At 47.4% G+C, this 26,539-nt stretch overlaps 2 protein-coding genes across 5 annotated transcripts in view; one reads left to right on the forward strand and one right to left on the reverse strand.

Moving 5' to 3' along the window:
• Positions 1 to 24,444, reverse strand: part of WWC1 (WW and C2 domain containing 1) — a 66,806-nt gene extending 42,362 nt beyond the window's left edge. The window contains exons 1-3 of one of the 4 annotated variants that reach the window (XM_084215600.1): positions 24,186 to 24,284; positions 11,738 to 11,902; positions 10,671 to 10,756 (exon numbers count right to left, since the gene is read on the reverse strand). Coding sequence is in view for 1 of the 4 variants with exons in the window: in XM_084215599.1 (XP_084071725.1) it covers positions 24,186 to 24,304 (119 nt within the window). In the remaining 3 variants the exon portion in view is untranslated. Of the gene's footprint in view, positions 1 to 9,387; positions 9,409 to 10,670; positions 10,757 to 11,737; positions 11,903 to 24,185 lie in introns of those variants that run through there. The other 3 variants (XM_084215601.1, XM_084215599.1, XM_084215602.1) reach the window with 3 other exon arrangements.
• LOC311159489 (uncharacterized protein) lies at positions 23,697 to 25,964 on the forward strand. Its single transcript, XM_084215603.1, has 2 exons — positions 23,697 to 24,061; positions 25,757 to 25,964. Exons 1-2 carry the CDS (start codon positions 23,832 to 23,834, stop codon positions 25,875 to 25,877), a joined length of 351 nt encoding a protein of 116 aa, XP_084071729.1. The 5' UTR covers positions 23,697 to 23,831; the 3' UTR covers positions 25,878 to 25,964.
• Positions 25,965 to 26,539: the final 575 nt, after the last annotated feature.

Below are 26,539 nucleotides of genomic sequence, written 5' to 3' on the forward strand. Positions count from 1 at the left end.
TAGCAGCCCTGCTGAGCTCTCCCTTTCCCTCCTGCACTCACAGGCACACAGCAGGTGCGAGACAGACAAGCCCTTGGGCAAGAAGCCAAGCCAGAGGACACAATAATGAGTCGGGCAGATACTTCCACTCATACCATTTCTCTTACAAAACCAAACAGCTTTTTAACCCAGCATTTTGCAGGAGAAGCTTGGAGTCAGGTTCTATTTTCAATGGCTTCTGTTTATTTATTTATTTTTCACACAGCCTATCCTCATTTCTTGTTTGAATAAAACTCACTGCTCATTATGTGCCAGGATATGCTACACAGACCAGGATGAGCTAAAGGCACCTCAGTTCCAGCTGTGACACTGGGCTTGCTGCACACACAGAGTTTTGAGGAACTCAAACTTCCAGCAGAGCTGCTCCTGGAACTCAGAAGGCTGCTGCAAGAATCACTGCCAGGAGGCTCCACAGGATGACATACAAGCTTCTTTGTTTTTAATGAGGTCATCTCATTCTCAAGACAGACGATGATTATTTTTAAACTTCAAAAAAACTTATCACTTTGCTGTAGTCCTAGAAAATTTGTCTGCAATCTCCTCCTCAAAAAAGCTTTTAAAAATAGACACCTACACATTTATTACTCAACTTGGTGATCCAGCCCTCAAACACACCAGGGCCATTCGTCACTATAGTAACTATTTTCCCTGGGAGCATCTTCTCTCACTGCAGGGAGGATTGCCTTTGGAGGCTGCAGGTGTGGCAGTGAATGTTTTATGATCTTGCTGGCAAAGCTTTTCTCACCCCATCTCCACACACCTGTGCATGATGAAATGCTCCCTTGGACTCCCACTCCAACAGCAGTTTAGGAAACAGGCAATGGGAACACTTCATCCCCAAAAGCATGCTCAGCAGGGACCCAGCAGTGAACACCTCATCCCCAACAGCCAGCATCCTCAGCAGGGACACAGCAATGACACAGCAGCCAGCTCCAGGCCAAGTGACACCTCAGTGGCACCAAAACCTCACCAACTGCAGGGCAGCTGGAGGGGGAGATCTCTACACCCAGAGGAGCAAAAGGCCCAATTCAGGACCACCATTAGCAGAAGGGGACCATGAACACCAATGTGCTTACCAGGTAACAAGGAGAAGCTTTTAAAAAGTGATCACAGATTTCAGAAGCTTCTTAACTACACTCCAAGGAGAATATAGTTATGAGAGATAAAACACAACATTTCAAAGTCTGTAAAGGAGACATTAAGCCAAAATCCACACAAAGGCCCAGTCACCTTAAACTCCTGGTTACCTCAAGCATATGTCATTTCAGGGACTGCCAGTGTGTGGTCCTAGTCTTGCTGTGATAAAGGATAACTGGGAACAGAATTACACTCTTACAGTAAAATGGGGTCAACTCCGAGGAAAAAAAAACATATTTGAAGCTGTTAGTGTAAACCAAACAAATTTGCTTAAACTCCAACATAAATATTACCAATAGAAATGGCTTAAATTAAACCACACTTCTCCTCAAGCTAGTCAAACTGCAGAGCTATTTGCTTTTCAGAAGTGGCTGTTTTCATTGCCATGGTTATTGAGCATCTCCTCAGCCTCCTGAAGACCTTTTTCCCCTTGTATTTCCTCCTAGCCTCGATGCTTCATTCATTGGGCCACCTCTAGGATAAGCAAGTCCAACATCTATCCTCAGAGCTTATTTTCCAAGCTATCCTAATTTTATATATTTTTACTGACATTCAAGAGCTCAGTGATGTTTTCTGGCCAGGCCATGAAGGTAACCTCTGTACCTCATTAAGGTGATTTCTAGTTGTGTGTAATTTACTAATTAGACCCTTTAGTGCTTTCACATGTGCAGGTAACACTTAAATTCTTCTTTTATACAGAAATTAGTTATTTTATACAGAAATTATTTTATACAGAAATTAGTATACTGCCCAAGTAGATTCTCCACAAAAGAGATCAGGAGACACCAAGGACACCTGAAAGTCGGGCACCAGTCTGTATTTCAGGTATTCTGAACAGAAATGCATTTATACATTTCTATTAGTCAAACAGTTTCACAGAAGCAATAATCTATATAATACATGGGGTTTATGACCCCAGCAGGCACAAAAAGTATGCCTAGAGCACCAGTACAGTCAGCTGCTTGCTTGTTCTATCCACTTCTACAAAGGCCTGCATGTTTACAAGCTCCACTCTGCACACACTGACAGTCTGTTTGCCTGTGTATGTCTCTTCAGTGCAGATCATTTACCTCTGGAAGCAAAGAACAACAAAGTTATTTGTAAGGAGAAGGCCATCAAAAACCACTTGCAGATTTTAGATCATTCCCAGTGATTAACAAACCGGTTCTGCAAGCAGGAGGTCAGTCATACCTTCTTAATCACTCAAATGCAAAAATTCCTGGGATAGTTCAAGGTTAAAAAGTCAAGAAATGGGAGATGAGGCTTCTCACAACATTAACTTGCCTGCCAGCCTCTATATCCTGCATGCTTTCCTGAACCAATTAAGCAGAAAAGATATAAAAGTGTAAGGTACAACTCGATGAGAACAGTACAACACTACTGAATTAAATGCAAGCAAGAGTTGGAATTTAACCATGCAAGTAATTCAAACATCTTTAATTTTAAATAGCTGACATTGGTTTTTAAGTTTGCTTTCAGTTCTTCTAGGATGAAAAGCAGCCTTGCCACAAGCACAGCCTGAGCAGATTAACTAAAACCAAGTCAGCTTTCTCTTCACTTGGAAGCTCAACTGTTCTTGAATGAGGGGACTGGTCACTTCAGAGTATGGGGTAAATTGCCTACCAAGCATCCAGAGTAGTCAGACTAGTTCCCTGACATATTTGGGAGATTATGAACTGGAAGGCTCTGTCTCTGCTCTTACAGCCTGCATTCCTGCTTCCCTGAAAGGCTGCCTAGTGTGGGTGGCAGCAGTTTATATTGGCAAGATGCCTCGAGATAAGAAGGTGTATAGGACAAACTCCCCCCACAGTACAGCTTCTAGAGCAGGGAACCAAGAGCTACTGTCAGAAAAAGATAAATACTTGAGATCTCAGCAAGGAGGTAAGTATGGAATAATTGCCCTACCTCAGCATTCAGGAACACGTGCAGTGCAGTGAGCACTGGGCTGACCATCCAGGCACGAATGATGGGCAAGAGATTTGGGATTCACTCCACAACTGGGCTTCATCAGACACTGAATTTACACTTCATGTAGAGTGCTTACAAACCTGAACTCTTTCAGAAGTAAAGCATGCTGCTGTACTTCTGCCCAGCATCTGTGAACAGCAAATGCCTCCTGCAACAGCTGCCTCTTGTCAGCTCCTGCGCCCTTTATTCATGTGACATTTGAAGAGGGAAGATAGACAACCCCAGGGTGGCCTCACTGGACTCATCTAATCTCCCCAGCGTAGAAAACAAGCATTGCTAGTATGAAACCCTATATAGAAAGGACAAGGGAAGCACAGGAGTTTGTTTTACATGCACATGGTTGGCAGGCTGCTCCCTGGTTCACCTCCTGCTGGCACTGGGCTAATTGCTCATCCATACAGCAGCTTTGGTAGGGCTGCCTGCTTGCTGTTTTCATTAAAACTGTTCTGAGTTATCGAGCTATCTGATGGTCCCAGTCTCCAACAGCAACATTGCCAGGCTCTCTGGTCTGCACCCCTTGCAGAACACAGTCTGGGCAAGCAGCAGGGCATCACCAGAGCATCTTCTGCTCCTTGCCCTGAGCCAGATCAGCTGCAGGCACTGAGCTCTTCTCCAGTGTCTAAACATTACTGCATGGCTCTGATCTGACAACCGCCTTCCACCTTGGAAATCTGGCCAGACAGAACAGAACCCTGCTACACAGAGGAAACTACCAAGCCACACGAACCCCCAAAGGGACTCAAGGCACTCACAGGGCCCTTCAATGCCACTGTAAACTCAGCAGTGCCAGGTATGGACAAGAGTATTTTTGGCCACCTGCAAGAATCAGAGGAGATGCTTGGTCAAGATGATGTCAGAGCAATGGATAACACAGGACAACAAAAATCCTTCTGCTTGCAAAGCAGCTGTGAATTTCAGATACAGAACACTCACCAGAGCATAAGCATAGCCCTGCAGACTGCAATCCCTGCCATTCCTTCAAGAGTGGAAACTAACAAACCAAAACTATTTCAGCAGACTCAGCCTGGTGAGTTAGCAGTGAGGACAGCCTTTGGAAATGAAAGCATGGCAACTCAGTTCTGATCCAAAAGAGGAGAAAGTCCAGGTTGCACAGCCTTCAGCTCATGAATGCAGCACTTAGAATTCACAATATGAGCTTTACAATCTACTACTGTTGCTGTAAGTGTTGAGGCGATGCGTTCTCAGATCCTAAAAAGCCATACTGTACAAAAATGAACAGAAATGTCAAATTAAGAACGAATTTCCAGAACAACCTTCTGAGAGTAAAGCTTTAGGAGATGTAGAGTTAGAAGGTAAGAGTATAAAATTAATAGGTTTAGTATCTTTTTCATCCAAAGTAACAAAGCCTTGATTTACCATGTAGTTAAGCCACCAAAAAAAAAAAAAAAAATCAAGCCAAACTGTGTTTATAGGCAGAACTGTACAAAGCACTAAACATAGCTCAGTACTTCACACATTGCAAGGGAGTTGATACAAATCCACAACTATTTAAGGCTGCTCACACATCTGAGGACAGCAAAAGTGAGATTTGCATCACCAAGTGAGTTTGATTGATTTACTCTCACAAACATCGTTTATTTTTAATGATCCACTATGAATATATTTTGCCAACAGATCAAATTTGTGTTAACATGGAAGTTATAATGCCACTTGCTCTCTTGCATTCCCCTTTCCCATCTATCTGTATTAAAGCCCACTTAGCAGTCCTTCTGCCAGCTCAGAAACGGCACAAGCCAGCTGAGGATTTGGTTTTTCAGTTATTCCCCAGTTCAAAACAGACAGCATTTCTTTCCACTAGGCAGAGACTTAGCATACATATCACTTTATCACTGCTGCTCACACTTCATGCTCCAGGTATGTGCCAGAGACACACCTTACATAGTCTCACTATTAATATTTAGCTACTCTTTTACTTTAGTTTATGACCAAGAGCACAGGAACCTCCTTTCCAAAGGAGCAATCTTCCTCTTTTCAGTATACCCTGGTGAAGGTGGCTAAACTCACAGATTGATGGTGTCTTTTTGCTGTCTCTGTACTCCCACTTTTCTCATGCCTGTGCAGTGGGTATGTACCTCAGTCAAGTTCCTGGCTTGTCTGACAGCAGAGACACCAGCATCACTACCACCATCCTAGCTGCTCCACACTGCAAAATGAAGAGGTGAATCCCAACTAACAGGGTGCATTTCATCCCAGCTTTACCAGCCAGGTAACCCCAAAAAGGCCAGAGATGCCAGATTTGTCTTAAGTATCGTGGCAAACAACCGCTGAAGGCATGGCATGAAGCTCAGAGCCATGAAGAAGCTGGCCAGCAAGGCCACCAGCTTTGACAGAAAAAGTGTGTTCAAACCATCCTGTGCTCTGTTCAGAAGCAGGCTCTGGACATGCAGCACATCCTCTGTAATCTCACTGGACACAGCACACGCCAGCCTACGCCAGCCCTGAGGACGACTCTGCCACTCAACATGACCAAGAGCTGTTTCCACAGGAGCATCAGTGCTGGTGGCACGGCTACTCATGTCACTCCTCAGCAAGCTGATCCAGCCATGCAACAGGGAAACAAGTCCTCATGTACTACAGCAACGGGACTTTCCCTATCAGCAGGGGCAAGTTCCACCTCTCTTGGGCGAGTTCCAGCCTCCCTTGGGCTGAGGCCACCCCATTCCATAGGACCTAAAAACAAACGTTCCAAGGTCATTAGTACATATCCAAATTCCCAGATCTTCTAAAACTGAAAAAATCTGAACTTGTTAAGTAAGATAAGGCTTTATGCAAATGCTCTAAGGTAAAGCATTCAGAGAGGAATTATCGAAGACATCAGTAAATGCCTGAATTCCTCCAACAAAAACCCCACAAGGGCATGTTCCTATAGCCACGGAGAAAGACAGGTTTTATTCTATCCTTGTCAAGAGGAAAAAAAACCCACCACAAACCAATGAATTTTAAGTATCTGCTTCCAAGCTGCAATGCAGGCTCAGCAACAGAAGTGCTACAGTCAAGCTGTAACAATACTTAGATTTCTTCAGGAATGCAGCATTTTTCATTTCACAGCATATATTCATAGTAGCAAGTGTTGATTACTTTTTTACACAGCAAGGGTTGCTTTATCTGTAGAGTGTCACTTTCCCGGGATGTGCTTCAGGATTAGAAGCACCCAAAAAGCATCTCAGAAAAGGATCAATTTCTAGGAGATGCAGTTATTTAACCTGAATTAGCATGCGACTGTACAAGTACATGTGCTAGTGCAGAGAAGAGAGAGAGAGAACTGTGTTGGATCCACAGCACAAAAACATCAGCAACTGAGCCAGGCTAAGGGTCTGTTGCTCCTGTAAAAAGCATCTCTCCCAGCTCTCCCTACACAGCTTTTCCTTGCTCCTCTTCCCAGACCAGCAGCTCTCCAAGCCCTCCCAGGAACTGTTTCTGTTCAGGAACAGAGCAGAGCAGCATCCCAACCCTTCTGACCAGGGCATCCCCAGCTGGGGTAGGGGGACTCAGCAGTCCACAGCGTGCCAGGGACAGAGGAGTGTCAGGAACAGAAGCACACAGATGTGGTTTTTTTGTGGGGAGAACCACAACCCCCCCTTGCTGGCTGGGATGAGCTGTCTGGCTGCTCACCCGATTTCTGAGCCCCAAACTCACAGATGAGCTTCACCTGCCACAGAATCATAATTAAACCTGCTCCTCTCAAGTGGCCCATCTTCTCCAGCTGCCAGAGCTCTCCTTGCTACCGCCTTCAGGCCCATTATTACTTATAAATGCATGGAAACAGTCAGCTGCAGAAGCCGATCCCTTCGATTCACACAGCCGGAGCCCCCTGCGGCCCCGGGCTGTGGGAAGGCATCTCCGGCGCCGAGGCCGGAGCCGCAGCGCTCGCTGTCAGCCCGGCCGGCCGGGCGCTGTGCGCGGAGAATTCGCTCCCTCACTGCACCTTTTCATCTCGATAAGGATTTTCAAGGTCACGCTCGCTCCCCTGCTGCCGGCTCCTCCCCGGCTCCAAAGAAATCCCAAGCACGCAGCCCCGGTGCTGCTCCCGGCCTCGGCGTCTCCCGGACACCGGCACAACCGGCCGCGTTCCTCCGGGCAGGCAGCCCGGCCATGCCCTGCCGGCACCGCCGTGCTCCGGCCCAGCACCACCGCTGTGCCTGTGCTCTGCAGCGAGCCTCTGCGAGTAACACTCCTCAATTAAACACTGCAAATAAAGCCGGGTTCCAGCCCGGGCCCGTGCCTCATCCATCGCAGTGACGGGCTCCCGCGGCAGCGCAAGCTGCGCACGCTGAGGCGCTCGGCTGCACCATCTGCCGAGCCGGCCTTCGAGGGCACTGCCTGGGGACAGCCCCTGGCCCCGGAGCAGCCAGCCAAACCAGCCCGGCAGCAGCAGCCAAGGGGAAAAGAAGAGCTGCTGGCAGCACAGGGACAGGCAGAGGTGGTGGCACTGGGCCTGGGAAGCCTTTCTCCTGCGGGCACAGGGCATGCGGCCCCCTCTCTTGTGCCCAGCAGTCATCGCTGCGTGGATACAAGCAGCTTAAGGACCTGCATACACTCCCTGCACCACACAGGGTTTTTAGGGGGCTACTGGAGAGTCATACATGCTGCCAGCTTACAAAGCCAGCTAATTATACAATCTGTTAAGCATGTATGAGCACACAACAGTGCTTTGAGTCATTAGAGGACGGGATTTATACTTCACTGCACGCATCTTGCTCTTTGTGAGTGCGTGCCTGGATACAGCCAAAACGAACACAAGTATCTGGAATGTCTGCAGCTCGCAGGCCAGCGCATCTGAATACAAAGCTGAGCCCTGCGAGGCTCAGACTGGCTGCTGTGACCCTCGGCTGCACGTATCGCTTCCCCAAAGAGGTCCAAAATCCTTATTCCTCTTTTATCACTCTGAGCATCTGGCAGCAGGCTGCAGCACAACGTTGAAGCTATATCTGAAGCTGTTAACAGGGGGGCTAGGGAGGACACAGCAGCAGCGCAGGTGATGGGTTGTGAGGACAAAGAGCTCGACACGGAGCTGTCCCTGGTTCATCCCACAGAAGGGTCGGGCGGGTCGCGGTTCCTATGGCAGCAGCCGCTCCTCCAGGGCCGAGCCCACGCCAGATGGAGAGCCCTGTCCGAGGTGTTTGCCAGACAGAGCATGCTGCAGCACACCAGGGATGTCTGTTCCCTTCAGCCATCACCAGTTCATTTACTGGCGCCCACTTCTGCTCGGCAAGGCAGCAGCTCTCCCCACAAGACCCCAGGTGAAGGGACCGCAGCCCCAGGTCTGCGGCTCAGACCAAGGCTCCCCTCCACGCTGCACGTGGCCAAACCATCCAGGGGCTTTTAAAGCAAAAACTGAAAGAAACAGCTATGTTTTTCATGGATTACATTATGTTTCTGGCAATTCCTGAATTTCTTCTGATGAGAATTTCAATTCAGGTTCCCAGATCTCTAAATATCTGACATGACATGCTCTAAACACTCCAGCTGGCTTCATCCACATGGCACGGCTACATCCTATGGACAGCCCTATCCTAAGCAATCACATACCTACAGCTTTTGCTATACTTTCAAAAGGATGTATTTGGCACTGGATTTTGCATTTTTAATTGCCTATTATTTAATGTGAACTCCAAAATAGGATTTTAAGCATTTGGTGGAGAATGCACAGAATATTATTTGGAGTTTTGCAACAAGTCAAGCCAAACCACCTCAGTTTTCACATGTTTTTCTTCCCTGCAAGTTGAGGGAAGCAGCAGAAGGCACAAATCTGTAAGAGTTTCAGCTTTGTCTTGGAAAATACAAGTTGGTCAAAATAAGCTCTTAAAAATCTAGTAGAGGCCACACAAACCAGGCACAGTAGAAAATCACATTTCTTTGTATTGTGCCATATCAAGCCCCAGCTCCTGCTGATCTATAACAAGGTATTTTCTGTCTCTCAGTTTTCAGAGGATGTAGTCAGGAAAAGAAGATGGTGAGCTACACCTATGATCTCCTCACAAAAATAAGCCCTCTTTGTATAGTAGCCTAACAAACAAGTTGCAGGGTCTGCAGATCCTTGAAGGCACAAGACATTTAATTCCTGAGATTTTCCTGTGAGGCCTGGAATACTCCAGGTCGCTAGTACCTTCCCCTGAATTTAGAAAGCAAGGTTCTGAAAAAAAAGCTACCTCAAAGCCAGTCTTCTCTATGGATAATCCAATTTTTTTACAGATGACACTTAGACATTCCTGTTCAGCTTACCTCAGTTGTGCTTTCTCTTCTTCCATCCAAATTAAAAAAAAGGAAAAAGCTGGGTTTGGTTTTTTCTCCCAGACAGTGTAGAGTAGTATTTCTTGCCAAGATCCCTCAGTAACACTTTTTCTCCATCACTATCAGGTTTTGTAGCCTTTATATATGCCCAGGGATAAGAAGCAGCTGAATGAGTCAGTCTCCCTCAGTCTAAACCAGTATTTGTTGCAAGACACTTGAGGTAAAACTAAAGCAGCTGGGGAGGTGAAAGTGTTATCTGAACACCCACTCCTCTGTGGGCACAGAAAAGCAGGAATTCAGGAGTACAGCCTGCACACACCATGTGTGCTGCTCTCCAGGCAAACCACACCAGACACTCTGCAAATCATCAGTTGCTTGATCTGGCCTCAGCTGAATCTTGTTTATAACTCACTGAAGCTGCTCCAATACAACCATCACTGTTGCTCAAGGCAATTACCTAAAATATCTCAGCTATTCATTTTCATCCTTGCGTCAAAGCTGTGTTTAATGGATCTGACACTGTGCCTTACAGTACCGTACACCTGCTATTAAGCAAGCCATCAGGAGAGCTTACAGGTTTGAAATTTGCTGCTTAACTCACTACTGCTTCACCAGCAGCACCTGAATGAAATGCAACTCCCATGCCAGTATTTTTTTTCAGCATTTTCACTGTTATCCTTTTTATTCATTTCTACATAAATGCTGACCTACACCACCAATGCAGAATTCACAACATGCATATTAACTTACTCCCACTAGCTCAGCTAAATAAATCATTATCCACAGTTCAGCTCACCTGCAAAGATCAAGATGAAATTCTCTGACGAACAAAATACTCTTGCTGCCCTTGTCTAGTAACTTTAATCTGATCTACAGACTGATCCAGAGAGTCAACTTGCTATCAAGTTCCAAAATCAGTGATGAATCTGCAGAACTATTAAAAACACAGACCTTCGGGCAGAGGTGTTTGAACACTCCTGCTTTCCCCTAATAATGTCCTTTGTTCAATGTCCTTCTAATAACTGCCAAATCAATGGCATAAACAGATGCTTCTACTGTTCCAAAGCACTGAAGACAAAGGGTGGTGATACTGCAGTGATCAGGATGAATGAAAAACAACACTGAAATTCCAGCAGCACTTCAGAGAAAATATTGAGTGTTTTCCTAGACTCCCAAGCAACCACACGGTGAGCAAGGCCAACAAGCAGGTAAAATGGTGCCTCCAGTTGTGCATGCAGAAGGTACAGGGAGGACATGCAGGAAGCAGCACATACCTTTTCAGGTGTCACCTTGTCGCAGCAGATGGAATTACAGCCCACAGCGCAGCGCTGAGAAAGCATCAATCTGATATTGAAGCTGTCTGCTTTGAAAGACAAACTACAAGTGACACAGCTGCCTGGCTGAACCCACACTCACCACCCGTGGTGCCAGGCAAGCACAGCACAACTGCACTGACAGCAGCTCAGGAGTGAGCTGTGACTTCCAGGGGAACCATGCTTGGCAGGAAGGTCACTCCCACCTCAACTTGTCACTGCTGCCAGATAGTCCTTGGGCTGTTCCAGCTTACTGCAGCAGCAGAAACTGTGCCCAAAAAGAGAGGGAGCAGTTTTCTGCATGCCATTAAAATCAGTGAGGTGTCAGATAGGCACCCAGGCTAAAGGAATGGCCACCTCCCACAGCAGGATGGCTCAGTGGCTCCTCAGCCTGCTCCAGCCCTGCCAGTGGGGCTTGTGCTCAGGCCCACAGCCAGAACCAACCCCTAGGGCAAAGATTTTTACTTCTTCCACCAGCAAAATTGCAAGCGGTTACAATACTGTAAGAAATGGTTCCCTGCACCCTTCTGACATCAAACCACTTAACATTACTAAAACAGGGGGGAAATCAAATTCACCTCCCATCCAGCACCCTCCACCTGTATAGCACTCTTTTAAAACATGGGATTTGTTAGCAACTTTACCTCTTCTAGCTTTCCTCATCAACATATAATAAAAAACACTGGCATAAAACCAGCTCATAAATCTGGTCACAGTAATCAGAAACACCACAGCTCACACACCAGCTATTCCCCTGTGTGCATCTGAACTGCTTGATGGGTGAAGTGCCCACCTTATAAAGCCAAGAAGTCACCAACTCAGGACTCAGTTTAAGTAGAACTGGGTTTGTTTGGCTCAGTTTTGTGCTTTTTACAGAACTGCACCAATTCATATTCTTCAAGGACTCAGTGCTGTATCTTCACACCTGTATGTGACCAGCCAGCAGCTTAGACACATTGCTGCTCTGACATGGCAGATGATACAAATTCTCAGTGCTCCTTGTAAAAGCAGCAGCTTTTCACTGTTACCTGGAAACATTATTTCAAATCAGCTGAAGCAGAGCTTTGTACATCAGAGCCCCCAGGCACAGGAGGGACAGTGCCTCTGCCACATGCCCCCTGATCACAGCACAAGACAGCAGCAGGGGATCCAGGGCTCTTCTCTGATCACCAAGGAGCAGAACCTACCTGTGACTGAATGAGAAAAACAAGTAAACAGGAGTAAAAGGGCAATTTGCTACACCTGTGCCAGCCAGAAAAATGCATTTATAGTCCTTAGTGAGTTGAGTGCACTGCTCTGTCTTCTTGTTCAGCTCAATCAAAGCATCCCACAGGTGAGCTGCTATAGAACAGGAGCAGGAAAACTAAATCAGACAACACAACTTTCAAAGAGGCACTAACCTCAGCGGTGAAGAAAGAACTCTGCTGGCTTCTCCTATCCCGCATCAATGTACTTTATATTCTCCCAACACAAAACTATGCACAAAGGATAAAGAGCTCATAAAGCTACAAAAAGGAGCAATTCCAAAATGAGCCATCAGGAATACCAGGATAGTGCAGTAAGAAACGCTTTGTGGTGGTCCAGATGCAAGAATAAACCACAGCTTTCCCAAATGGTATACAGGGAATTTACTAGAGGGAACTGACCAGGTTTTAGGAAGTGAGAAGAGCTCTGGTTCATTAGTGATTGCCACAGCAATACATAAGCACCAGCCACCAGAGAGGCCCAGTGCCACCACTCTGCTGCCCAAGCAGAGCAGCTGGTGCTGTGGAGGGGACACTGTGCGGTGGCTGCCACTTCCAGCTGTGACAGGATGCCAAGGAAGGGGAGGGCAGGCACAGAATCACGCCACAAGTCCCAGCCCCACCTTATCACAGATGCTGGAGGCACAGGCTGAGCTGTTTTCTCTGCAGGATGCCTGGCAGTCGCTGTCCCAGTTCACAGTATCATCCAGTGTGATGACTGACGGGCAAGATAAACCAGTTGCATCACCACACCCTGCCCAGGAACGAAGCACTGTCACTGAGCACTCACCTCCTGCACGCAATAACACCAGCTGCAGGAAACAGTTACTCCATAGCAGCGTTTTTCCCTGTTCATGATGTTAGAAACGATGTACTACAATCATCATCTACAATACTTAAGGACTTCTGAAAACCTAAAGCATTGGCAACAGTGCATTCATGTCCATCCCCTAGTGAAGAACTGAGGCTACATTCTCTAAAGGCAATTCAGTTCCACTTGCACAAAGCTACTGTTTTAAGACAGTGGCACTCCAAGCTGTTACTAGTTCGACTCTTTGCTTACCTGTGGGATATCAAAGTTTAGATAAAGGTACTTGACATTAAAATCAGTTGAGAAAAACATCCTAACAAGTTCCTAAGCCTATTTGCTTTTCTTAGCATGACAGGCTTTACAATATTTCTTGCAATTCTCTGCTTCATGCTTTGTTCAAAACTTCCTGATTATACTAATAAAATAATGCCCAAAGCACACCAGAAATCTTTTAATAGAGTCAAAATTAAAGTATCGGATCTATTACACCACCCAGCCTTTCCCCTCCACTGGAGCAGCATTAGAGCCTTTGGACATCTCATTTCAACAAGAAGGTTATTTAGTTCTTGAGTTTGGAGTAAAGTATTTAATCACCAAAGGATTTGCAAATTACACATGAATATGCATGTAGCACTTCTCACCATGACATAAATCCTATTGTATATTTATGAATGGATTGCTTTGCCTCCAGCTTCTACATGTATATAAACACAGGTTTTAATCTTCAATTCCTTCCTCCCTCCCTTCTTTTTAAGAAGTTGCTTAAACAAATTTGCATTTTTGGAATCTATTACCTACAGCGTATTTCTTGCCTTTTTTTTTTAACTCTACAAACCTTTTTCTCCCATCAGGCAAAGTGCTTACTTATGAAAGGCTTTAAAGACCCTGTTAACATGGCCATAAGGGAAATAAGCAGCAGTGTTATATGGCTTGGGAGAGAAAAAGTTGAAGCAATCACTGGAAAATGGAGTGCACCAGAGCTGGGAACACAGAAGTATAAAATGACAGGTCAACAGCTTGCCTTTGACTGCAAAGCCACTAGCTAGGGGGGAGTAAACCCTCCATAAATATTGAGAATGCAACATAAATAATAAAACTGTTGTTGTGAAATCCCTAATTCATACTGACATAACCTCATTATTCCCTGCACAAAGCAGCTGGACCAAAGCAGCATTCCAGCCTGTCTTCAAAACAGACAGGTAAGAGGCAGGACCATCATTGAGAGTTGTTGCCACACAACTGCCCAACTACTCCAGATAACTAATTCAAACAATAAAGCCTTTAAAGGGCATTGTTAAAATTATTAAACTTTGGTTATTTCACTGTAATTCTGCTCAGTATTAAATCTGACTGCAAAGGAACACTTACCAACGTGCCACGCTCTATCAGAAGCGAGTGCCACAAGCAGATTTCCATGCAGAAGGTTTACAGGTGTGAATACCCCTTGGGCTATTCTCATTCTTGTTACTACACACAGCAAAACCCCAACACCAGGAGCTAACTGCACCAAGTGCCACCTTCTCTCAAGGACCTGGTGCCACCTGACTCTGGTGAGCAGTCCAGATCAGCCTCCAGGCCCACCTTGCTGCCTGGTGCTGTGGCAGCAGCCACAGAGACACCGTGGGACAGGGTCTGACACAGGAACAAATCCTCCCAGCCCAAACAGGCAGGTCTAAAGCTGGCTGTGAACTGCAGCATGCTCAGCTGCAGTCAGGTGTTCTCCACCCATCGAGGGATCTTTTCCTGACAGGAGGGAAGAACCACCACAGCACCTGAGGCAAACCCCAGTGAGTGCACTGGAAGGGACCCCCAGCCCAGCCAAGCAACTGAAGATGCAACACAACTGGTCAGAGGTACCAGCCAAAACTGCAGGAGCCTGCATCTGGGAAACAGATAGAGAACAAACCAGGAAACACTCTGGGTATTAGCTACAGACTACTGGACAAATAGAGAATAAAGATGAGAAAATTCAACACAGAACATTTGCTTTAGGGATAAGAGTGGCATTTACAAAAGATGTGTGAAAACAAGCCTGAGTGGAAGACTATGTGTGACCAGTTCAGTTGCAAATCTTTGCAAACTAAGATTTTCATCCATGCAACCCTTTTGCAAATGACCACGCCAGGCTCCTGCCATGCACCTCTCCCCTTCCATCCATACAATCTTCTCCTGAAAAGAAATCTTAAAAAGGAAGTGAGGAGTACTGCCCAAGGAATATAAGAGAAGCAAATGAGATGTGCTTTAAGAAAGTATTTACATGCGGGTTATGCTTTCATTAGCATCAGGCAGATGATGGCAGATGCATTCCAAACTGAATTATCAGTAAACCAGTTGTATGAGAAACTCACCATGGCTGCCACACAGCAGTCAATGAATAATTAACAGATAGATGACAATATATCTACCTTTACTCAGAATTATAGACTAACTCAGCTGAGTTTTCACATCCAAATTTAAAAAGCTAAACATAGAAAAGTTAAGAAGTCTAAGACATCTTCCAAAACTTTAGTGCCACAGAAAACCATGGGACATGACAGAAGCCATGACATTTCCCTTCCCTCCACATACAGATTCAAATAAGACAGAATAACACTCACTGCTCTCTTTGCCAGACAAATCTGTCCATGTCTAGAATACTGGAAAACTTTTTGAGAACTGTTAAACAGCCTAAACCTTCTATGTATGTGTCCATACAGGAATTCAACAGTCCCACCAAGGCAATAACTTGTGTTAACTCTGATGATTAGACCTTGTGCTGTGACATAACAAAATACAAATATCAAACCTGGCTTACTGCCTTGCTGGCTGACAAGCTGTTTAGGTTAGCTGGATGTGGAGATGACTTCAAGGAATTTCAAAAAATCTCAAGAAGTGGGTCAACTGACAGCTGAAGTGGAGAGAGACCAGATGTTGAGAAATGTTGAATAATATACTGAATGGGAGACTTTAACCTCCTTATTCTCTGCAGGGTTAGCACACCACTAATCAAACACACCTGAGCATCACCACATCCATACCCCAACAAAAAAGTCTGTTCAAAGTAATGATTAAATTTCAAGTTGAACTATGACAAAAACTCTACAATACCAAATGTTATTCATACTAAGAATGCTTATTAAAAAAAAATTCAATATGAAAAGCTCACCCTGAATTAGATACAGTACAGGTCATCAAAATTTACATAAGTCTTGCTATTTTTTCTAAAAAACACCCAGCACCACCCAAGACAGGCCATCAGCCTGAGATACCTCACAGGAAACAAGCTGGATAATTCAAAGAGCTGCATCACACATGGCAGCCAAATACTTTCCATTATCATCCCCACCCAAATCCTCTTTGAGATAATTTGCATAAGCAGCTCAAATATGTACTCAATGTTTCAAACAGTCCAACCATGGAGTCAGTGTCCAGGATGAGGATGTCAGGAGATGACTCCTCCTGTTCACTCAGGTGCTGTGGTGTGACAGGTTTCTGCTGCCAGGCCATGGTGCCAACCTGCCTGAGGCCCTGGAGGATGTCCCATGGGATTTATGCACTTGATGGCCCAGAGGCTGCATGGCCAAGGGGACAGCCTCTGCAGCTGTGCCACCAGCAAGTCTTCTAGTGGCTGCAGAGGCTCAGCTGGCTCATGGTATCCAAAGCTGCGCTTAGCACAAGCAAAATTAACCACTAAGTAATCCACAGTACGGTTTCACACAGCACTTCTGGGGTTACCTACATTTTCCTGTGCTGCTTGAAGGGTCCAGAAGGTTATTTTACCCACTGCTGTTCCTCTGCAGGCCATCCTCCCTGTGGGGCAGGGTTGTGAAGGATGAAACAGCAGAGAGCCCTCTGCTTGGCAGGGGACTGCCCTTGTTCTGAGTACAAGGCTATTAAGGCAGTTGAAAGTCACATATGAGAAATCTGCAAGCTGCTGCAGGGTCATTTAAGCAATAGTTTCATTTACACTTCGGTTCAAAGTAGCTGTGTGACCACCTTACATCTCAACTGTGCACAGAGCAGATATGAATGACTGCCTCTTGAAAGCAATACTGTTTATTGCGTGCTTTAAATCAATAAAGCTTCCCTCCACAGAGTACATTCTTCTAAAATAGTAATTAGGCATTTGAGGAGAACCAAACAGTTTCACTAAACAATACCATTAGTCCTGAAACGTCAGTTTGACATCTCAGCCAGAAAGCACTTTGTCAGAACTAATTAATCCCTACAGCACCTCCATGAGATTGAGAAAGCAATTCATCTGTTTTTTAAATGTGTTGGGTACTTATGCTGCAGAACATCGTGGCTGGGGTGGAAGCCGTAAGTATCAGCACAAACTGAGAACAAACCAAGCCAGGAGAACCCATCCAAGAGCGTGTAAAAAAAAGAGAGAACACTGACAGCTGTAGGATTTGGCTTCTTTGCATCTTCCTGTTGCACACCAAACCTCCTGTGACTATCTGGAGAGTCTTCCAGATGCCACTTCACTGAATGAGTGGCAGTGAAAAGCAGTTATTTTTCTGCAGGGAGCAGTTTTGCCCACTGTTTGTTCAGCCAATTATCTATGCATGTAGCTTTAAAGGGAGGAGGGAACAGTAACCTTAGGCTCTGTGAACAAGAACTGAGCTCAAACTGCTCAAATAAAGCCAAGTCCTCATTACCACAAGCAAAGCACGTAACCTTACTAAACAGGTCTCACAAATGGCAAGCAGCCAGCATGAAAAGTATTCCTCTCCAAGGAAGTGGTCAATCTGCATAGCTCTCCTACAGGTGCATGCAGTAGCACTAGTCTACATACCTCCAGCTGACTCTGCCAAGCTGCTGCCACCCCTCTTTATTGATTAATTATTCCAGCTAACACTTGCTCTGCTGGTGCAGGACTCAAGGCCACCAGGTTCAGCCAGCCCTGGCACAGGGAGACCAGCAAGGCTTTCCCAAGCCAGCTGTATGATCTCTCCCTCTCTCTGAGAAAGGCTTGAAGGTGTCCCACAGGACACAAGCGAGAGCCAAGGCCAGCCCAGGACACGTCCCTGCTGTCACAGGTGAGCTCAGCAGGGTCCGTGCAGCAGGAACGCTGCTGGGAATGCTGAGCACAGAGCAAGGACAGCCTTGGCAGCCTGCATCCCCCCAGGAGCACACAGCAGCAATCATTTCCTAATAGACTCCTCCAGCAACTGAGATTAGAGCCAGTCCCAAAAGGTGGAGTGGTGGGTCAGTGACAGGATCCCCCTGAGCCACCTAGCAAACATCACTGTTCTACATACAAGTGATTTCATTAAACTCCTTTGGACAAATCTTCCTATGTCTTCCAATAAATTTTCTGGCACAGTCTAGAGAAATTTAAATCAGATTCAGACATGGAGAATTTTGCTGCAAACTCATCTTCCCATAACTGTGCTAGCTATGAAGCTGCCCTGTGAAGAACACCTTTAGAAGATGCTTGCCTCGTGGCTGGTTTCACATGGGCTCTGACAAGTGAATCCATTCTTTCTGTAGAACTCAATCAGAAGTCATGGAGCAGAGCTAAGCACCTGGGAACACCTCCACAGCTGGGCTGGCAGAGAGCCTGACCAGGTCAAGTGCCTGGGGACAGTTTCACAAGTGCACCCCTCAGCAGCATTCCTGGGTTGCCACTAGAGCCGTCCCCACTCCCACTCCTCCCAGCTCAGCCCCAGCTCTGCACAAGCATACACAACCTGGATCAACTGTTTCTATAAATGAACCCAGACAGCATTTCAAAATGACATTTTTCAGCCAGACCAGCTTCCAGACCTCACTCCCTCCACTGACACAGAGTTTTACCCTGGCAGAAACAGCAGCTTAAGGTGCCCCCAAAAACAACAGCACCAAGCAGCTGCCCCAGATGCCCTACACTGCAGCCACCTCTCCTGTCATACCCACATCTTCTGGAATTTACTAGCCAATTTCCTGCCATTCCACTGGATGGAGATCAAGATAACTATGCTGATATGAAAATATATGACCTACATAGGGATGGAATTGTTGATTCTGCTGCCAAATAAGTTTCCAGTCAGTGGCAACTTCTAACTTCACACGCTGTCAGTTTTGAGGCAAAATTAAAGGAGTGAACTTGTGAGCAAGATGACCTTGCCAGAGCAGATGATGAACCTCAACCTACATATTTCTAAACAATGTGATGTATGGAGATTTCTTCAAAAGCATTTCTGATCCTTTAAGACTCAGAATTCCCCAAGATTCATTAAAAAGCTGCTGAGCTGAACAAAGCCTCACATTTCTCTTCTTTTTTTCATGTTCCATAGGGAAGCAAGATAAAATAATGGTTTTGTCATTCTAAAGTTACTTCCAACATCCTCTGTCTCCACACACGTGTGCATACCACCACACCTTTAGCAGTGATGCCCTTGTTAAAAGCATCACACCTGTTGTTTTCAGTTCCCTCCCCAGTGTGAGGTGAGCTTACACAACTGAGGATGCACACTGGATCTGAAGGCAGCCCCTGCAGTCTTCAAAACATCCAGGCTTGTGTGGGGAGTCCAGGGGAAAAAAAAATTAACCCAACACCACCACCCCCCCCCCCCAAATAAAAAAATAAAGTCTGATCTTTTATAACTGAAGCAGTGTGATGGATTTCAGCTCCAACCCACTTTTCCAATCTACAGGTGCATTCTGAGCTAACTCATCTTGGGAGACACTTGGTATTAACAAATTTAAATAATTTCAAGTCTCACAATAATCTTATTTGTTACCCTTGTCTCTTTATGTATTAGCACCTACTTAAACCAATCACTATGGCACTATGGCAAAAAGTGAGAACAGCACAAATCCTACACATTAGGACACCTGTTCTGATAGGTGGCATTTGGATGACTTTGAAGACTGCATTTTTGTCACTCCCTTCTGCACTCGTGGAAAATGGTCATCAGCAGTTTCTATGGGCACACACTAAGCTCCTGTTCCTTACAAAGCTGTCAGCTATTTTGGGGAATGCAAACAGCAGAAAGCAGCAGATTCACATATATATGACAGGGTGCTTAGCTAGGTATCAGCAAACAAAGGCAACAAGAGGCATCAAACTAGCAGCCTTCAGCTGCATGACCTATGCCATTGGCTCTGATGAAAGAGCATGTCTCTCCCCTGGTTTTTCTATTTTGGACAATTTTCCTCTCATCTCCTTATGCTTACTGATTTTTATCTACAGAAGAGCACAACACCTTTTGTTCCTGCTGCCTTTCATTACCCTCCCTTCTTCCAGCCCTTTTATTTTGAAGGATTCTCACACTTAAGTTAGCTATAGCAGCTTTGTTCCAGTCATTAAAGTTATTCCACATTTAAGCAAGTAATCTGAGGAGTAGACAGTTACATACGAATTTTCAGCACAATGCTCACATTTCCAAATCTTTAATAAAGGCAGTTTGTAGACCAAGTGTGCAGAGCAGACTGGGGATGAAAAGCTTAAAGATCAGAATAATGCAGAGGAGCCAATACTCTGCAGCACTCCTCATAAAGCCTAGAAGGGCATGGCTAGATGATGGTGCTCTCCATATTATATGCCTGGCTTTTCTCCACTAAAATCTTCAGGCTCAGCAAAGCTGAATCTTCCTGAGTAAATAGGTAGCCCTAACATTTAAAACAGACAAGATCTTACACATGACACCACGTGCACTGGCCCTCGAGCTTGGCAAATCTATCCACCAAAGCTCTGCTTCAGAGGTTCATACTGGAAAAACCTCCATGGGGAGTAGGAAGGGAATTTAGGTAGCAAATGCAGAATCTGGGCTTTTACTTAATGAACATCTTCCAACCCTTTACAGAAGCAAAAGCCTTCAAAAAATGAAGGGCCATCAAGTAAGGCACTGCTGCCTCCCAAAATATCTGATGCTGTTTAGTAATTTCACCAAATTTAAGCTACAATTGCTCCTATTTCAACAGCTTTTATTCTCAATGGGAGTCCAGTGATAGAAGTGAAATGAGAAGTTCAGTCAGCTCCATCTAAAATAACCCAGAAAAACCTGCTTACACGACCAGGCCAGTAGGAGAGTACAACACTAGCATTCAAGAGTGGGATGGATTATCAGGCATGGCCAAATTTTCAGTGCATCCTGAAGTTCTGTGTTGAAAGGCAAGGAGAAGTTAAAAATTTTATCCTCTTACAAGACAGTCTGAAGGAGAGTGTAAAGAGCCCAAGGACAGCACAGCACTGGAACAGAGACTCCCATCTCTAATCCTCACTTCTGATGAAAGCTGAAATGTCACTCAGGGCACTCTGTTGCTCAAGTGCTGCTCATGCTGATGCTTAAGAACAGGCAGCAGCTGGTGCTAAAGTTTTGAGACATCACTGGTATTTTCTGTTTGGCCACCAGCACAGCAGCTTCCAGAGCAGGTGCACTCTGTGTTAAGAAAGCAACTGAGACAGCTCTCTAGCATGCTTTACCGACTGGTATGTACTGGTGCAGACCTGAAAGGTCATGCTTAGTTTTAAAACCAGGAATGACAAATTTTCTCCTCCAGCTCAATAAGGTTTGATCTCCTGTCACACTGTATTCAATTCCTGAATTATCTGAATTCAATATCCTGAATTTCCAACAGATCTGCCAAAAATGGCAGCTATGTGAGCTTCCTCTTACAAAAGGGAAAACACAGCAGGGTTTTGGGTTTCCCCTCACCTGTTCAGAAGAATTGCCTCAGAGCTTTTTAACCTGAAATTCCTGTAATGCAAAGTACCTTGATTCCTTTCTGTTACAGCACACCACAGGGACAGCAACAGCTAAATCACAAATTCTTCAGATTATTTAATCTTAGATGATTTCCCAAAATGTTCCAACATCCACAGGTTTCTCAGAACTACCCTGAGTCTTAAAAGGCACAAGGTAAAAGTGCTCTGACATGCAGCTGCTTCAGCCAAGGCTGCAGGCACCTGAGCATCACTTGGGTCACCTCTAGAAGACACTGAGGTGCCACCAGGTGCCAGGGATCTCCTCCTGGCAAAGTCTAACAGCCCCTCTCACCAACAGCCCATCAGCAGAACTGGAGCCATGGGTTAAACAAGAACTGGAAAAGCACCAGCCCAGCTTCTGATTTCATACCCAGGCCCAGCTGAGGTCCCACCTTTCACCCCCTGCCTCCCCATCCCTGCTGCAGACCCCCTGTGCCCACAGCCAGGTCTGCTTCCCTGGCAGCCTGTTAACCCAAGCTCAGCAGGATTGCAAACCTGCTGTCACTCAACAATGGGATGGCCCATACCCTGAAGCTAGATGGTATCCCTGCTCATGTTTATTTCCACTAAATTAAACTAGAATGAAAGATTTAGGGAAGGTTTAAAAACCTGTGTTCTGTCTTTCACTACCAGTTGCTACTCGCTTATCAGGTTTACAAAGGTCCCCACTGACACTGGGTTCAGACTGAGCCCCAACACACACTTCTTCCTCCACATTCCTCAAACTTGCATTTCTACTGCCATGTTACCCACTATCTGTTGCTTTTTGCTGGGTTACAGACAGAATGTGTAAGCAGAGCACACAGAGCACTGTAGCAAATTCACAAACCCACGTCTCAGCTGCAGCAATTTTAAATATGACTTGTAAAAGGCTAACCTTTCAATCATTTAAACTTTAAAATACAGTAATAAAGTTCAATGCTCAGTGTGTAAATCCAAGTTCACTCCCCTGCAGGGAACAGGCATCTTATGACCTGAGCTGATGAGAAATCCCCCATCAACTGGGTTTCAAAGGCAGTGGTAATTACTTGGCAGAGAAACTTCTTTCCTGTATGGCAGAGGAAAATTTCAGCTCATACAAGCTCACGGTCCACCAGATGATGGGTAAGTGTTGTGCCACATAGTTCTTCTACTGTGGACCAGAAGATTGTTCAAAACCTTGTGGATTTTCAGGGGCAGTTTCCTTGGTAGCACTACTGGAAGATGACTCAGACACAAAGCTCGTCAGGGCCACGTGTATTCAGGTGTATTTCTATGTGCACAACAAGTGTCATGTGATAAGAGTTATCAGAACGTGTTTGATTATTCTCCTCTAGCAGTGGTGAGCAGGTAATGATTCTGTGACAGCTCAGTACATATGGCTAAATAAGGCACCCATTTAGTCATTTCTGTCATGCTTGAATCACCAACCAAGGACACACAGGAATTTTTATAAGCCTGCATTAGGCCTATTAGGTTTCTCACTTGTCTTCATCCTCTGAACAAAATAAGGATGCCAGGAAAGCATTTCTAATTTAAGCTTCCATCGACTTTTATGAAGGTTAAAGAAACACCTTGGAACAGCTCTGTTACTGGCCTTTCTCAACCACATTCCTAAAACTTAACCCCAAGACGAGTTCCAAAACTCTGCCTGGCAGCAGGTTACATTTGTGTACAGTACACACAAGGATTATTCCTGGAATGCAGAACACTCCTTGAAATATTGTAAAACTGGACAATCATTCACTTCCATGTGTAAAAAAAAAAAAAACAAACCCATCTAAGTAAACGGAGCGAAGGCAAAGTCCTGACATCCCACCAAGAATGGAAACCCCTTGAACTGATGGCTGGAGCAAGGGGAAGAAAGGGTGATTTCTGAATTTGTGTTCCTTTCTGCCCCACAACAAGGAAAACACTCACTGTCAGACAGGGAAGTGTGTGAAACTGATCAAAAAAAAACCTGCATAGTTCAGATTGCTGGAATTTCCAACTAGGAAACTCACTAGGATGGCTTTTTGAGCTCCTGTTTCTGAGAATTTCAGCTAACAAAGCATTAAACAAGAAAGTTACAAACTTCTAATTTCAGCGGTGATCCAGTAGCTGAGCTTGCTGCACGTCCAAGCTCCCGTGCTCTGGCTCACCATGATTGCCTCAAGCATGGAACCAGAACAAGCTAGGACAGAGTGTTGCTTGGAAATGACCCCGGTATTGAGCAGCACCCTGTTTATCTGTTTATCTTACTTTTCTAAGTGAGCGCTACAGGAAAAGAACAACTCCGAGCAAGCAGGAGCAAGGGGATACCGCAGGGGAGAAGGCAGCAAAGAGGGGCGATCAGAGACACACCCTTAAGTCCGTGACCTCCGCGATGGCCAAGCTCGATAAGGCCACGTAGCTGCTCGCAGAGGTGGGCCAAGATGCAGGACAGGGCCAGCCGACAGCGCTGCGAGCCCACCCCGTCCCTCCGCACCGCACCGAGCCGCCGCTGCTCCCCGGCGTGCCCCGGGCGGGCTCCCCGCCCGCAAGGGCCGCATGGCCGCGCCGATCGCAGCGTGCGCCGCAGCACGGCCGGGCCGGCCAAGGAGAGACCCGAACGGCAGCAACACAACTCGCTGAGCCCCCTCCATCCCTCCTGCCAGGCCCGCAGGTAACGCCACCACCGTCCCGCCCTGCCCTCCGCGCGGCGGAGCCCGAGCGGAGCCGGGGGACGGCAGCAGGGACCGGCCGGGCTCTGCGCGCACACCGCGGGGTCCCCGCCCGCCGCCGCCCACCTGTCGCGGGGGTCGACCCAGCTGGTGGTGCGGCTGCCGTGGTCGATGTAATAGACCTTCCCGTCGTAGTCCCGCGCCTCCTCCCAGCCCTCGGGCAGCGGCAGCTCCTTCCGAGGCATGGTCCGCACCGCCGGCCGCGCCGCCCCATGCACTGCCGCGCTGCGCTCCGGGGGCCGCGCCGGGGCTCCCCTCCCGCGGGCGGCGCGCAGCGGTGCGGGGGCCGCACCGGCCCAGCCGCACAGGGAGGCGCCGCCGCCGGGCAGCCTCACATGCCGGCCCCGCGGCGGGGGCGGGCCGGGGCGGTGCGGGAGGGCGGCGGCGGCGAGCCCGCGGTCAGCGCTGGGCGCGGAGCCCCGACCGCTCCACCCGCTCACGCCTCCATTTCCTGCTCCGCCGGCGGCCGCACCGCGAGTCCCGCGGCGGCACCGCCCCCGCCCCGGCACCGCCCCCGGCCACACCCACCGCCTGTCCGCACCCACGGCCACGCCCCTCGGGGACACCCACGGCCACGCCCCTCGGGGACACCCACGGCCGCGCTCCGGCCCCGTGGGCTGCGCGCCCCCGAGCGCCCCGTGGCGGCGGGGCCCGGGACCGTGCCAGCCTTGGGGCTCGGGGGCCCCGCGGGGCCGGAGCACCGGGCCAGGGCCGGGGACAGCCGCCAGAAGCGCTGAAGCGCCGAGGGCACAGCGCGGGTGGCGGGGAGCGGGTCGGGGCTGCTCGGTGCCCTGGAGGACACGGCCGTGGAGTGCCGGGGCTGGCAGCGCACGGACCAGCGCAGCAGCTCGGGGGCCCTGGGCAGGAGCGGGCCCTGCCCGGTGTGCTGCCCTCGGGCGGGCCGGCCCAGCCGCGGGGAGCGCCCCGCAGGGGCTGGCGGGGAGCCGGGAGCCATCGGAGCTGCCCAGGGCGTGACAGGGGTGACTTTCTGTGGATTCTGCAATCTGGATACACTCGGACCATGGGGAAGCCGGGTTATAAAAGTACTTCGGGTGGCACAGACAGCCCCGGTAGAGCCGCACCCGCAGGGAGGGTGACTGCCCACCCCGCGGGCACAGGCCCTTCCTGGGCAGCCGCTGCCGGTACCCGAGCGTGGCTCTGGCACAGCTGCCCTGCTGCGTGGAAGTAGCTATGAGGAGTGCCAACACAGCCTGCTCTCCCCACATTTCAGTCATTTCGGCTTGAACAGCCGGCCCATGACAAAATTCACAGTAAGAGCTGATGCGGTGGCACGCGATGGGGCCGTGAGCCGAGGCGGGTGACCCCAGGGTGACAGCAGGTGCCCGGCGTGGCATGAGGGCAGTTCTGTGTGAGATGGCACTTTCCCTGGCGAGCACCGGCCAACGCCGGGCTCCTGCTGCCGAGGGCGGGGGGAATGCCAGGGTTTTGTAGAGCTGCAGCTATTGAAACAGCAGAATGGAGCAGGGATCCCTGCCAAGCACAGGGGAGGAAAAGGAAACTGGAGGATGGGAAGAGGGGAGCCTCGAAGGGCTGGAGAGGAAAAGTAAAAGTGAAAAAGACAATTAGAAATAGCATCTCACTTTTGTGCCAGATTCTGTGAGATTTTTTTCTATTAGGCTTTCTGACAGTCTGCTGGGAGTCAGAACTGCTAATTCTCTGGAGGCCGAAACAGAATGTGGTAGCAGTTGGCCGATGAAGTGGTTGAGCGGGGAAGAAAATGAAGACAAGGAAAACTGAAAGTGAGGCATTTGGAAAATAGCCTGTTTTAACCCCATTTCATCTGAAGCCAGACTTTGTGTGGGCCACTAAATAAGTTGCTGTTATGAACAGCACTATACACAAGGCATTTAAATTAATAATAAATGAAGACTAAATGAATAAACACTGTTTCTGTCCACAACTCTGAGCGGGGCTTGTGGTTTCTTTTGGCAGGGAGCACTGGGAGCACTGGGAGCACTGGGAGCACTGGGAGCAGTGCTGCTCCAGCGAGCAGACCCTGGCAGCACTGGCAGCCCTGGGCCCACGCCAGCCGAGGGCACTGCATTTCTGCAGGGCACTGGGATACTCACTGTGCCTGTCAGTTTCTCTTTTCTGCTTTTAATTTCGTGGATGTTGGTGTTTTTCTCTTTGTAAAGCGCTCAGCAAAGTGCTCAAGACATTTCAAAAGGGGAAATGTGGAAACAGGAAAAAAATCAGCAGCAACCAATGTTTTTAAATATTACCAGAGAAGTAAACAGCAAAGTAATAACAAATTATTATATATTTTCATGATCCTGTATTTGTGGTCTTACGTTCCAGCACAGAGATACTTCCAAAAGGCATGTTTGTTTTAAAGATTTTTTTTCCAAATTTTTGGAGCATATTTAGAGCATATAGCAAAAGGCTGTATGTAAAGAAGC

The sequence above is a fragment of the Fringilla coelebs genome (assembly GCF_963513975.1).
Source record: "Fringilla coelebs genome assembly, chromosome: 15".
NCBI classification, from domain to species: Eukaryota; Metazoa; Chordata; class Aves; order Passeriformes; family Fringillidae; genus Fringilla; species Fringilla coelebs.